This window comes from Mus pahari, chromosome 9, assembly GCF_900095145.1.
Source record: "Mus pahari chromosome 9, PAHARI_EIJ_v1.1, whole genome shotgun sequence".
NCBI classification, from domain to species: domain Eukaryota; kingdom Metazoa; phylum Chordata; class Mammalia; order Rodentia; family Muridae; genus Mus; species Mus pahari.
In genome coordinates, this window is record NC_034598.1 from 49,492,764 (window position 1) to 49,506,036 (window position 13,273).

A 13,273-nucleotide genomic window follows, 5' to 3' on the forward strand; every position below is an offset into this window, starting at 1 on the left:
ACCTCTTAGCTGCGGTAGCAGCTTGAGAGAAACCCATGGTGTGGGTAGTGACAAAGCTTCAGGCCTAGCTCTTAGGGAAATAGCAGCCTCTTTTCTTCTGCCATGGGCTCTGGGCCTGTAGCAAGCAACGTCTGACAGGCCTTGAGGAGGACAGTCATGGGAGTCGGGGTGCGGCCAGCGTCGTATGTCATACACATGTCAGAAAACATCTGCCTGTGGGAGGCGGCGCATCTGGATCCTTTCACTCCGGCACGGACTGTGGAGCAAGGGAATTTGTGGGGGATTTTTCCCTCCTTTCTTTTTGGCTGATTTCATCTGGAGATCTTGGAATGAGATACAGAAATTAAGTTTGGGGATAACTTCAGCCCTGTGACCAAGCTTAGCCAACAGTGTGTGCCCAGGGTCACTTCCTTCTGGAATACCTTTTTAAAAAGTTCCAGAAACAAACAAACAAAAACTTGGCTTTGAACCTCCCCCAATATTAGACAAGCCCCCCACCCCCTCCCCAAACCAAGACGTCTTTTCTAGATTTTCCATAGCAGGCAATGTTTTCTTCCTTGGCAAAAGACAGCAAAGGCGGTACGTCTGGTCAGAGAATGGCAGAAGGAGTAACCGAGACCTACCTCCCCATCCCAGCTCCTCCTGCCCAGCTTAGTGCCCTAAACACCTTAGCCTCTGCGCCGGTCTCTTCTGGGTGGAGGAGTAGGGCGCTTGGACAAAGGGGTCTTTGTGGCCTAGTTGCCCAGCCCCAACAAGCCCTTAATTGGGTCGCTGGTCTGGGGGGGGGGTGTTCTCGTACCTCTCCCCGCCCTGCCCCTGTCTTACCCCTCCTGTCTCCCCTGTGGAAGTGGGTCATGGCCAAAGGAAGAATCCATTTTACTCCTTTTCTTCATCCTCCATCTGAACTCTGGGTCTTCCCTCCAAGGCCCCCAGAGCCCAAAGGTGACTCAGAATAATACTTGTAGGCCGGAAGACAAAAGCAACCGTGTGTCTGTCCGTCCTTCATCCTCAGCTGGAGCTGACGTAGTAACTCCCTTTGGGTACAAACACGAGGCACACAAAAGAGACAAGATTCACTGTCCCTTCCTGCAGATCCCAGAACCCATCCTAGGACAGACACAGATGTACTGTCAGGGCAGGAAGAGGCGGGTGACAAGCCACAGTTGGCTGTGACCCTGTACCTGCTGTGTTGGCCCCTTCTGGGCTTTGTAGAATACTGCCCTTGCTGTCTCAGCCGCCCTCACTCTCGGGCGTGATGGACTTTACTTCAAAGCGGTTTCTGAAGGGTGACTAGAAATGGAGGGGAGTTGCTGTCCTGGGGTGGCTGTGTGTCTGGGGTGGTTTCTGTCCTGGGTGGCTGTGTGTCTGGGGTAGTTGCTGTCTCGGGGTGGCCTGAGTGTCTCTCTTGCCCTGTGCAGAGCTCCGAGCCAACTGTTCTCGAATGGGTTGTCAGCACCATTGTGTCCCTACACCCAGTGGGCCCACGTGCTACTGTAACAGCAGCTTCCAGCTGCAGGCAGACGGCAAGACATGCAAAGGTACATAAACATGACTGTGTGGGTGGGGTGTGTGCATGAGGAGGCTGGCTGCAAGGTGGGCTGGAACAGGGCCGGGCTGGGGTGGGGGGTAAGCAACAACGAGGGGTCTGAGGGGCAGTCCACCCATCATGTGTCTACAAGCCCTCAGCACTGCTTTCAGTCTACCCTTAAACATTCCTCCAAAAGTGGTAGCTCGCACGTGAATTTTGCTGTCAAAGGTGAAACATTAGCCCGACGGCATGTCTTGCACCTGAAACTACCATATTTGGAAAGCCGAGGTGCATGGATTCCTGTGAGTTCCAGGCCAGCGTGGGCCACAGAATGAAGCCAATAGATCACACATTGCAGATAAAACCACAAACCCCCTTTGCAAAGTTTCTTCGATTCCAGTGCTGTTCCCCCCCCCTGGAGGGCAGACCCCCTAGCCGTGTGCTGCCCTACTGCAAGCCCCCGCTGCACCCCCTGCCCCCGGACTCACCAAAATCTAATTGAAAGTATTGCTTGTGCGTGTGTTCTCTTTCCGTAAGTGATGCTGCACTATGGGTGTCACTTACAGTGTTTCTCTTTAGCGTGTTCCAGGGATTTCCCCTCCCCCATCCCTGGTAGTATGTAGAGATTTATCTCATTCATTATAAAAAACCACTGTGACGTGAAACTATGACCACAGCTTACTTGGCCATTTCCCTGTTGATGAGTAAGATGTTCCCAATTTTTCTCTGTCGCAAACAATACGAACTTTTCTGTTTTAAATGACCCCGAGTCTGCACAAATTCTACCTCTTGATGCAGCCACCCTGACCTCTCTCAATCATACTCTTACTCTTGTGACCCGCCTCTCTCTCTCTCTCTCTCTCTCTCTCTCTCTCTCTCTCTCTCTCTCTCTCTGTGTGTGTGTGTGTGTGTGTGTGTGTGTGTCTGTCTATCTCTCTGTGTGTCTCTCTCTCATGTGTACAAGTGTTTTACCTACATATATGTCTGTGTACCATAGGTATACCTAATGTCCGTGGAGGGTGTTGAATCCCCTGGAACTAGCATTATGGGATGGTTGTGAGCTACCATGTGGGCACTGGAAATAGAACCTGGGTCTTCGACAAGGGCACTGGTGTTCTTAACCATTGAGCCATCTGTCTAGAGGTCTCTTCTGTATTTTTTTTAAAGATTTATTTGTTTTTGTATATATGAGTGTTTTGCCTACATGCATGTGTGGTACCACATGCAGACTTGGTGGCTAAAGAGGTCAGAAGAGGGTATTGGACCCTCTGAAACTAGTATTTCACATGGTTGTGAGTCACCACGTGGGTGTAGGGAACAGAACCTAAGTCCTCTGGAAGAGCTGTAAGTGCCCTTAACCACGGGCCTTCTCTGCAGCTCCCTTGACTGTTATTTATTTATTTATTTATTTATTTATTTTTTGGTTTTTCGAGGCAGGCCCTGGCTGTCCTGGAACTCACTTTGTAGACCAGGCTGGCCTCGAACTCAGAAATCCGCCTGTCTCTGCCTCCCCAGTGCTGGGATTAAAGGCGTGCGCCACCACGCCCGACTTGACTGTTATTTTTAATGCAGGTCTGGGGATCAAACCCAGGGCATTGCATGTGTCAGGCGAGCACCCTGCTACTTCTGTATATACCACAGTCCTTCATTTCTGTTATCCCATCTCCTCTAACCTAAGCTTTCCCTTCATCATAACACCAGCCTTCTGTTTATCACCAGAATGCAAGTTTCATGAAGACAGTAATGCAGTTCTGTTTTCAAAATCATCATTGTATTCCCTACCTGCCCCATCTGTTATCCAAGAAATGTTTTCCGAATGACTGTCAGCGCATGACCCAGTAAATCCCAAAACTGTTTGCCGGGCAGTGGGTTTGCACCTTCCGAACTGTAATAGATCCCGCCAGTCATCTGCTGGCATCTCAGGGCGCCTGTGCTATACTAGAACGAGCATCTTCTCGTCCTTGTCTCTCTGGGCAGATTTTGACGAGTGCTCCGTGTATGGCACCTGCAGCCAGCTTTGCACCAATACAGATGGCTCCTTCACATGTGGCTGTGTTGAAGGCTACCTGCTACAACCAGACAACCGCTCCTGCAAGGCCAAGAATGGTGAGTGGGTCTGCCAGTGGCCACAGAGCCAGGGACCTGCAATGCAGCTCCCTAGTGAATAGTCACTTCAACAGTTAGAAGTCCCAACTGCCCTTTCTCTGTCCCTCCCCAGAGCCAGTAGACCGGCCGCCAGTGCTACTGATTGCCAATTCTCAGAACATCCTAGCTACGTACCTGAGCGGGGCCCAGGTGTCTACCATCACACCCACCAGCACCAGACAGACCACAGCCATGGACTTCAGTTACGCCAATGAGACCGTATGCTGGGTGCACGTCGGGGACAGTGCTGCCCAGACGCAGCTCAAGTGTGCCCGGATGCCTGGCCTGAAGGGCTTTGTGGATGAGCATACCGTCAACCTCTCCCTCAGTCTGCACCGTGAGTCACTCCGAGGGCAGGGAAGCGGGGGAGACGGGCAGAGGCTGAGACCGGGTCTGTGTTCCTTTGATGCAGGAGCAGAGTGATGGCTGTTCTTCCTTTTCGCTCTGAGCCGGCTCTTTCATTTCTGGTTCAGGGCTAAGGGACGCCTCAGCGGAGAAGTGTAAACTGAGAAGGCCACGAATGGTCACTCTCCAGAGACCAGGGACTGTCCCGTGTTTGAAAGTGGAGTGTCATTAGACTGCAGAGGGGCTTTCCCATACAGAAGCATCTGGAGGAGGGTTGGGGAAGGTGCTGTTAAGTAGCAGAGGGCAGAGGAGCCTGAGCCTGGCTTGCTTTGGGCTTCCATGTGATATTGTTACCCTCAGGAGTATGTCCAGAAAGGATGTCCTGCTGTTGGGTAGGTGCCAAGTCCCTGAGCCTGCTTCCTGTCTGTGGCAGTCAATGAGAAGAAGGGAAGAACCACGGGCCACTTGAGCATTTAGGATGTGCTGGCCATTCTCATGCAGGCTTCTCTTCCGACGAAACTTTGCTGTCTAAGCATGAGGAAGGGTGTCATGGGCTGGGCTCACGCATGGCTGGATGCAGATTCCCCTCTCGTGCTGTTACACAAACAAACAGCAATTGCTTCAGAGTCAACAGCTGGCCGAGTCTCATTCCCCGAAAAGCCACACGGGGCTGCCGGGAGGGGTCTGGCCTGTGGTTGATCTGTCCCTAGCCCTCAGACATAGATCTCTGACCTTGAGTAAACCAGCTCCCCACCACAACTTTGGTTCCCTAAACTGCGTACTGGGCTGGTGTTGCTCTGTCCAGATCTGATAAAGTGCAAACTAGTGGTAAAGAACGCCTTGCTAATGAGGCTGAGGGTTATGAACTGTGGATCCTATCGTCTTTGGTTCTTGGTTTGGTTTGGTTTGGTTTGGTTTTGTGGTGCTTGCTGACAGATGCTAAGCAGGCATCCTATGGCTGGCTAGATCCCTGCTCCTGTAAGCTCTTCTTCTGGGCCTGTGAGGTTCCCCTGCAGAAAGCCAAGGTCCCATGTGGTTATAAAGGATTCGGTTTGATTGGGGGTCCTTTCGGGGGCGATGGTGGAAAACAGAGCAAATCTTCCTCTCTGTGGCCTCAGGATACTGCTCAGACATCAACCTCTGGCTCTTCAGTTATCAGTGTCCAAGGTTCACCTGTGATTGGGTGTCTGTCCTTCTGGAGCGCACAGCAGAGAGCTGCCAGACACCTGAGGGAGAGGCGGCTCAAGGAGCCCTGTGTGCTGAGACTGGAGACAACCACCCTGCCTGTGTTTCTAGTTCACCATCCCACTCAACAGGCGTGCTTGGGCAAAGAGGGTTAGCCATGGCAGCCTTCCCTTGGGGCCAGACACGGGTACACTGGGTAGGTGGCTATGATGTGCCCTCTGGGAACCTTCTCAACTTCTGCCCTGGCTTGGCCATTCTTCCCCCAAAGAAGCAGGAAGTAACCTTGGGTAGAGACACCCCTCCCTTGGCAAACAGGTTTGCCTTGCCTACCAGGCTTTGGGACTTCACTGGGCCTCTGGGGCAGAGTCCAGGAAATCTATCTGGAAGAGACCAAGGTTCTTGGAGAAAATCCTTTAAGGAGGGATGATTGGGTTCCATTTGCCCCAGCTCCCATTCCTCCCTACCTCATCCCCACCCCCACTGCTGACGCCAGAGTGTCTGGCTGTCACCCTGAGGATGGTGGTTTGCTCACATCCCACAAACTAATTATGGGCCCTGGCTTGAGGATGTCGGAAGTGTCTCTGTAACACCCTCCCCCACCCCTAGTACATCCCCTTCCTCAGGAGGAGGCCTGCCCTGGGGTCAGGGAGCTCCAGGGGCCCAGGTTACATACCTGCACAGGGGGCTGCTGTCCTATAATTAGCTCCCTGGAGGATGAAGGAAAAGTCCACGGCCTTCTGCCTTCTGTCCTGTAGCCAAATTCTCCCAACCTTCCCCGTGACTGGGACCTCTGTGAGACCCCTGGGAACGTGCCTAAATCGGTAGTGCTGTGGGAAGAGGGTGGGAAGGGGGGCAGGAGGTTGTCAGGAGGTTGGGGTGTATATCTTATGACTGAGAAGAGGGGAGCCAGTGAGGATGGCCGACTGGTGTGGGGAGATGGGGGAAGCCTGCCTCAGAGAGACCTCTGCAAACAGAAATAGATGTAAAGAAGGAAGGAAGCCGGGAAGGGGGCCTGTTCACATGTGTCCTGAAGCATGGGGACCGGTCTGCTCAGCATCCTGAGAGCCCTGTAAGCTCTCCAGCCACCCACACACCCACACAAGGCCCATTACCTCCTCCCTCAGACGGCACAGTCTGCTGATTCCATAGCCCCGTGGCCACACTGGCCTAGATTGGTGTGGCTGTCTCTTCTCCCACCTCAGCTACAGCCCAGACCCACCTTCTCTTCTGCCTAATGAACTGGGAGACCTGAACGGGTGAGGACAGAAGAGAAGGGGAGCGAGCTGGGAGAGTGGCTCACGGCAGGCTGTGTTCCATCTCCAGTACAGAAAAGGGAAAAGAGACTGGGGGGGGGGGGTTGAAGGTGAGGACAGAGAAGTCACTAAAGCCCACATCAAAGTACAGCAAGATCCTTGCTCAAGAAAAGTAATAAGGAAATAAGTAGTTTCTCTCTTTTTAGGAGTCATCCCTTCTCCAGAGACACAGTGTTCATTTCAGTGTGCACAAGTCTAAAAAAAAAAATGTTGTTAAAGGTTTTAATTTTTTTTTTAATATTTTATTAACTTGTTTACTGTGTGTGTGTGGTGTGTGTGTATTCGTGCACACATGAATCATGGTGCGCATGTGGAAACCAGAAGACAACATATGAGAGCCCTTCACAGTGTGGGTCCTGGGGGGTTAATTCAGGGAATCAGGCTTAGCAGTTTCCCCACTGAGCCAGCTCACCAGCCCTCTTAACAGGATTTGTTTTGTATTTTTAAGACAGGATCCCGTGCGGCCCAAGTTGACCTCTAACTTGTTACACAGCCAAGGCTGGCCCGCAACTTCTGATTCCTCCTGCCTCGAGTCCCCAGTTGTAAAGTTCGGCTTTGCAGTTATGTTCTTATCTGAGAGTATCATTAGAAATTTCCTATACTATGATTGCATTATTAATCTTTTTGGTGCACGTTATGTGTGTGTACTTGTATGTAGATGCGTGCGTGTACACATTCATGCAAAATCCAGGTGTCGATGTCAGGTGTCTTCCTCCATACCCTTCTGCCTTATTTTTAAATTGTTATTACATATGTATAAATGTTTTGCCTGTGTGTATGTGTCTACGCATGCCTAGTACCCAAGGAGCCAGAAAAGAGCAACAGATCCCTCGGCACTGGAGTTACAGGTAGCTGTGAACCACCCTCTGGGTGTAGTTACTGCAAATTAGCAAGTGTTCTAAATCATTGATCCATTCTTCCATCCCTGCCCTCTGCCTTAGTTTTTGAGGTAAGGTCTCACTGAACCTGGAGCTTGCCAACTGAGGTAGACCGGCTGACCAGCAGTACCCCAGTATCCTCCTGTTTCTGCCTCTATGGTACTGGGATTCCACTAATGCACTACTAGGTTCACCTTTTAAATTTATTTTAGAGACAAAGTTTTGCTGTATGGCCTTGGTTGGCCTGGCATTTGATATGTAGACCAGGCTGGCCTTGAACTCACAGAGATCTGCCTGCCTCTGCTTAAAAAAGGCGTGTGTTGCCACCGTGTCAAGCAACAACTCGCTTTTTAAAGTGGATGATGGGAATAGAACATGGGTCCTCAGGCACCGATGCCCTAACACTTTGCTGACTGAACCGTCTCTCCATCCCTAATTAGTTAATTTTTAAAAAACGCTATAGCCCAGGCTAGCCTCAAGCTCACGGTAATCCTCTTCCATCAGCAGCCTTCCAGGTGCCGAGATCGTAGGTGTAAGCCACCATGACCAGCTTTTCATCTGTGGTATATAAAATTGTAAATAAATGATACCGTAAACTATCTACACGTAGACATAAGTATTTTGAAAGCGATACACAGAAGACTAGAGTTCTGAAACTAAATCCCAAGAGGGTCAACAGGCCTGATATTCCCAGAGCCCAGAAATGGCCTTCCCATTTAACCCCTTAAGTGCTCTGAGCAGGACAGATGGTCCAGTCTGCTCACCCCCACCCTTCCCTTCCTGAGCTTAAATTCCTCAACTGAAGGGCTCTGGTGTGTCCCCATCCCTTGCCCGAGGATGTGGCCACTCTAAGAAGGATGAGGCTTTGGGAAGGTGACGCTGCAAACAGAGGCCTGGAAGGGAATGCCACTTGATGAGGTTGTTCTGCGTTGTACCGTGTGGGACGGGGGAGTCGGGAGGGGTTTGCAGGTGTCTGGGGTCTCCTTCCTGCTTGGGATAGGAAGACCTAGAAAAGGGACTGTCGTGGTGCCGGCACCGGGGCTGCAAAACAGGTCTCCAAGCCCAGCTGACCAACTTGACTTCTCTGTTCCCTCCTCTCCACCTTTTCGGGAGGTGGAGTGGGTAGATGTGTTTTAAAAATCTCAACAGGAGACGGGGTCGTGCTTATTCTAGAGGGCAGGCAGATAGAAGACCCTCTGTGTCTGCGGTCAGCTGAAAGGGGCGTGGGGGGTGTGCATCCTTCCCCCTTTCTCTGCCCTGTACTGTTTATCGACTACTTCAGAAGCTGAGATGCTCCATGGCTCATCCCTGCAGTCCCAGCACGGGAGGCAGAGGTAGACTGTTAGTGCATTCCAGGCCAGCCTGAGTTACACGGCGGTCTGTTAGTGCATTCCAGGCCAGCCTGAGTTACACGGCAGTACTCTACAAGAAAACTACACAACACACCCGAATGGAACTGTTCCAGAGTTCACACACGAAAGGCACCTCCCTCCTTTCTCCTTTCTGACTCCCACAGAGTGTCCCGATACTGTGGAGGTCTAGCCGTTCTATCCGCTGGCCCAGGACCCCTGCACCCTGCCTCTTTGGCTCCTCATCCCCTTTCGGTTTCCTAGTCACTAACAACACTTTCTTGCTTCTCCTCTCCTGGCCAGCACCAGCCCTGTGTCTCCAGGCCCAGCTCCAGCCTTGTCCTCTCCTCCCCCGCTGTCTCCTTGAAGTTGCCTCCCAAGCCAGCCTACCCCAGCCCTGTCCTCCCTGTTTTCAATCCAGAGGAAGTCACTTAAGCAAGACAGACATTTCAGAGCCCAGAGAGAATTTCTCAATCATGCAGAGACCGTAAGTCAGGCAGAGCAGAAACCAGGATTTCATCCATGGGATCCTGGCTGAGTGAATAAGCAGGGCCAGGAAGGGTGGTCGGGGGAGAAGTTACGGTAACTTCTGGACTTGCTGGTGGAACAAGCAAGAGCTGAAGTCAGGATTTGGTAGCAAACAGGAACACGAGGCCGTGTTATTTAGTCAAACCTGCCAGGCCCGCCTCACTAGCCAGATCCCTCAGTGGGACTGCAAACTGTCCTCTGCCAATGTCCTCGGCATTCCAAGGCCAGAGAAGGGAAGCGGGAAGGATGCCCTGGCTCCAGGACAACAGAAGGAGGATTTGGTATTCAGTAAATATTTGTTAAGCCAATCAATACGTGTGTGTCTGGCACCAGGGAGGAAATGTAAAGATAATGCCTGATCTCCGACATCTGCAGTCAGGTGGAATTCATAATGACAGGAGCTCCTGGGGTCACTGGAGCCTGTAACAAGGAGAGGCCCTTTTAGCCGGTCAAGTTCCAGCACAGAGAGCTCCTTGGTGCAGGCAAAGTTCCTTTCCATAGGGGAAGTGCCTCCATGTAGGGAGAACTCCTTCCACAGGGGGAACTCAGTTCTGTGGGGAAAGTTTCTCAACAGAGCCAGTGTGAAATAAAAACACCAATTTCAGTGCCCACGCCCACCCCGTTGGCCACCTTAACTCGGGAGGCCACGGGTTGAAAGGGAAGGCAGGAAAGATTGGGGTTAGGGAAGAGGTGACACGTATTGAGTGGTCATGGGCTACATGCCCCAAATGTACCATCCCATTCACTGGTGACTTACCTAATGATAAGCTCAGAGCCCAGCTGGACCCAGGGCAGAGCACAGCATTGGAAGCAGGGTGGAAGAAATAAGGACCAGAACCCAGTGTGTTCCCTGGGGATGAAGCTAACGTAGAAATGGAGTTCTTTTCATCTTCAAGGGACGTGGTGTATGTTCTGTAATCTTTGGGTATGCTGATGTATCTGGAGATATTTTTTCCAAGATAGAGAGACTCCCTTCCTGCACCCAGATTTCCTTAGTTTACAGAAAGTGACCAGAACCGTGTAACTGAACCTAGGATCTTGGGAGTCTGGTGGGGACTGTGTTTCTGGGAAAGCAGCCCACTACTTAAGAAATCTCTCTTGAGCAACGTGGATGATGGAGAAGGTGAGAAGGACGGGAGATGGATGTGTGTGTGCAGCATGATGAGACCGGGGCTGCAAGCGGAGCGCAGCCCTTGTAAACACTCACCAGGTCTATTCTAGGGCCTGGAACTGAAAGTCCTTTTTGAGGATGCCATCGGGCTGTGGTCTTAACCTTTTGACTCATTCATCCTTCACGGGCCCCTCCCCCACTCTGCTAGAGGCCCCGCCACTCCAACACCAGACCACCACCACATTCCTCCTCCTCGGGCTTATCAGAGCTGCTCCCGTCTTAGGGCTTAGAACCTTTGACCGGTGTTCCTCTGGAGGGCAGGTCAGCCCTGGGCTTGCAGGGGCACGAGGGAACCTCTACCCTTCGGGATTTTTGCTGTATTGTTTTATTTAGGTTTAGTTTGGTTGGGGGTGGGTGAATTTTGTTTGCTGGTTTGTTTTAGATATATTTGTTCATTTTAAATTCGTGTGTCCATACACGCACCTAGGCGAGTTTATGTGCATTGTGTGTGTGCAGATGCCATGGAGCTAGAGGTACAGGCAATTGTGAGCCACCTGATGTAGGCCCCCTGGAAGAGCAAGTGTTCTGAACTACAGAGTCATCTCTCCAGCCTCTGGCTGGCTTTCTTTTCTTTTCTTTTCTTTTCTTTTCTTTTCTTTTCTTTTCTTTTCTTTTCTTTTCTTTTCTTTTCTTTTTCCTTTTCTTTTGCGACAAAAACTCAAGTCACCCCTGCTGGCCTTGGAACTCACTGTGTAGTCATGGCTGGCCTTAAACTCCTGACCCTCTTCCCCCACCTCTTAAGTGCTGGGGTTACATATAAATGTTTGTCATCATTCCCAGCTGTCCAGTCATGCCAGTCGTGCCCATAGCCAGTCTAGGTTTGTGGAGCAGGGCAGGACTATGCAGCTCCTGTAGGCAAAAGCCCAGGGCTCCCCCTGAACCCCAGGCTATAAGGCCAAGGTCCGTATCTCAGAGACTGATAGGAAATGGTGAACGATGTCCCTTCTCAGTATGCCCAGGTCTCTCTGCACAGCTTTATAGAGTAGTATGGCCTGTGGCTGGGGATGGGGTGTGGGGAGGGAGCAGAGGAACCTGAACTTTAGGAAAATAATGTGGTGGAGTGGGCTTGGATAGCAAAGGAGTTTTGCTTGAGACTAATAATCTCCAGCTGCAGAAATACCGGGGGGGGGGGGGGCCAGACTGGCTAGGGACGTCATCTCTTGCCAGTTCCTTACAGTCAGGTCTGCTGAATGGGACCCTGCTTGGCCTTTGGGGAGGAGAGGGGAGTCCAGCCAAGGGCAGACACATGAGAACGGGGACCATCACTGCCCTTCCTTCCCAGAAGCGGGAGGGAACGCAAGCCAGGAGAGAGGCTCCCGCTCAGGTTCCCCCCATCTTGAGGCTTGGCCTGAGAATGGCGCAGCATCTGGAAGCAGGACATCAGCTCTCTGCGGGCTTCTTCCTCTTTCCCTCTTGCCAAGGGTGGATGGGTGAGCAGGGCCAGGGTGTTGCCAGTCCCAGGGCTGGGCAGTGACTCAGGGAAGCCTGAGGAAGTTGGAGAGAAGGCCATTTGTGCCAGCTGGTGCTAGGAAAACAGATTTGACTGATGAATTCTGCACACATGCCAGCGGCCCCCAGACCCCCGCAGCGCCCACCAAGTAAAGGGCACAGAGCCCTGTTGGTTTCGGCTACTCTGCTGGCTGCCTGGGGCTGCAGGAAGGTCCCTACTATTTGGGACTTCAGTTTCCTTTGGAGATGGCCCAGTGGGTTTCATTTTAATCTGGTTTCTCTGTGGTGACTCTGTGTGTGTGTGTGTGTGTGTGTGTGTGTGTGTGTGAGAGAGAGAGAGAGAGAGAGAGAGAGAGAGAGAGAGAGAGAGAGAGAGAGAGATTGCACTGAGCTTTCTGTCTCTATGACCCTTGTCCTCCTCATGCTCCCCACCGCCTGCTCCCCAAGATGGAATAGTCTTGGGAACCCAAAGGACAGAGTAGCTGGATGTGGGAATGTGTCAGCATGTGTAGGGGTAATACCTCATCCCTATGACCTCTTTCTCCAGTTGTCTCAGGGTGGGGTTTACCAGAGGGGACCTGAAGAGGAAGCCATTTATGTGAGCCTTCAGTGACTACTCCCCCCCCCCTGTCCTCTGTCCTGTGACTCTGAGTCAGTTGTCCTGGCCCGCCAACTTCCCTGGATGACACGTTCCTGTTCCCTGCACCCCCTCCCACTAATAAGAAACAGCTCTAGGATTCCTGTGGGGAGGAAGGGGGATTAGGGAGGAGTTGAGCAGAGTCCACCATTATACCTGTAGCTGTGTGGCAGAGTAATCCCTACAGGGCTGAGTCCTGACAGTGCGGGCCAAGCTTCAGCCAGGGGCACGTCTTAGAAAGACTGCTGGCTGCCCACTGCTGAAACAGTGCAGGTAAAAGTCTCTACCTTAGGATCGTCCAGGTCTGCAAGTGGCATTTCTTCTGAGGGTGTATTTGAAAGGGGCCAGCGGGGGGGGGGTGCATGGAAGCCTGGGCTGTGTTGGGAAGGTTGCCAACAGTTGTCCTTATCCCCAGACTTCCAGCAGTCCTTGGCTTACCCTCCTCCTGTGGCCCTTCATGGCTTAGAATGACTGTGGTAGCTGCTGCGTACCATCAGAAGTTCCTCTTTCTGTGGCTCCTGGTTTATCTCCAGGGTCCTATTTTCGCCCCCTCCTGGACTCTCTGTACTTCAGTTTGCCTCCTCCTGGACTCTCTGTACTGAAGTTCTCATTCCTTCTGTGCTTCCTCAGGATGCAAGGGAATTAAGTACTAACATGGACGAAACGGGGATGTGAAGGCAAGAAGGAGTTTGGCTCTTGTGACTGATTCCCCAGCCTCGGGGCCACCAGTCTTGTGTCACGCTGT

General features: G+C 51.9%; 1 protein-coding gene across 3 annotated transcripts in view; it reads left to right on the plus strand.

The window, feature by feature from the left end:
* Positions 1-13,273, plus strand: part of Lrp1 (LDL receptor related protein 1) — an 83,907-nt gene that overhangs the window by 11,684 nt on the left and 58,950 nt on the right. For all 3 annotated transcript variants that reach the window (XM_021204244.2, XM_029542320.1, XM_029542321.1), the window contains exons 4-6: positions 1,419-1,538; positions 3,506-3,634; positions 3,747-4,010. In XM_021204244.2, the coding sequence (XP_021059903.1) occupies positions 1,419-1,538; positions 3,506-3,634; positions 3,747-4,010 (513 nt within the window). The remainder of the gene's footprint in view (positions 1-1,418; positions 1,539-3,505; positions 3,635-3,746; positions 4,011-13,273) is intronic.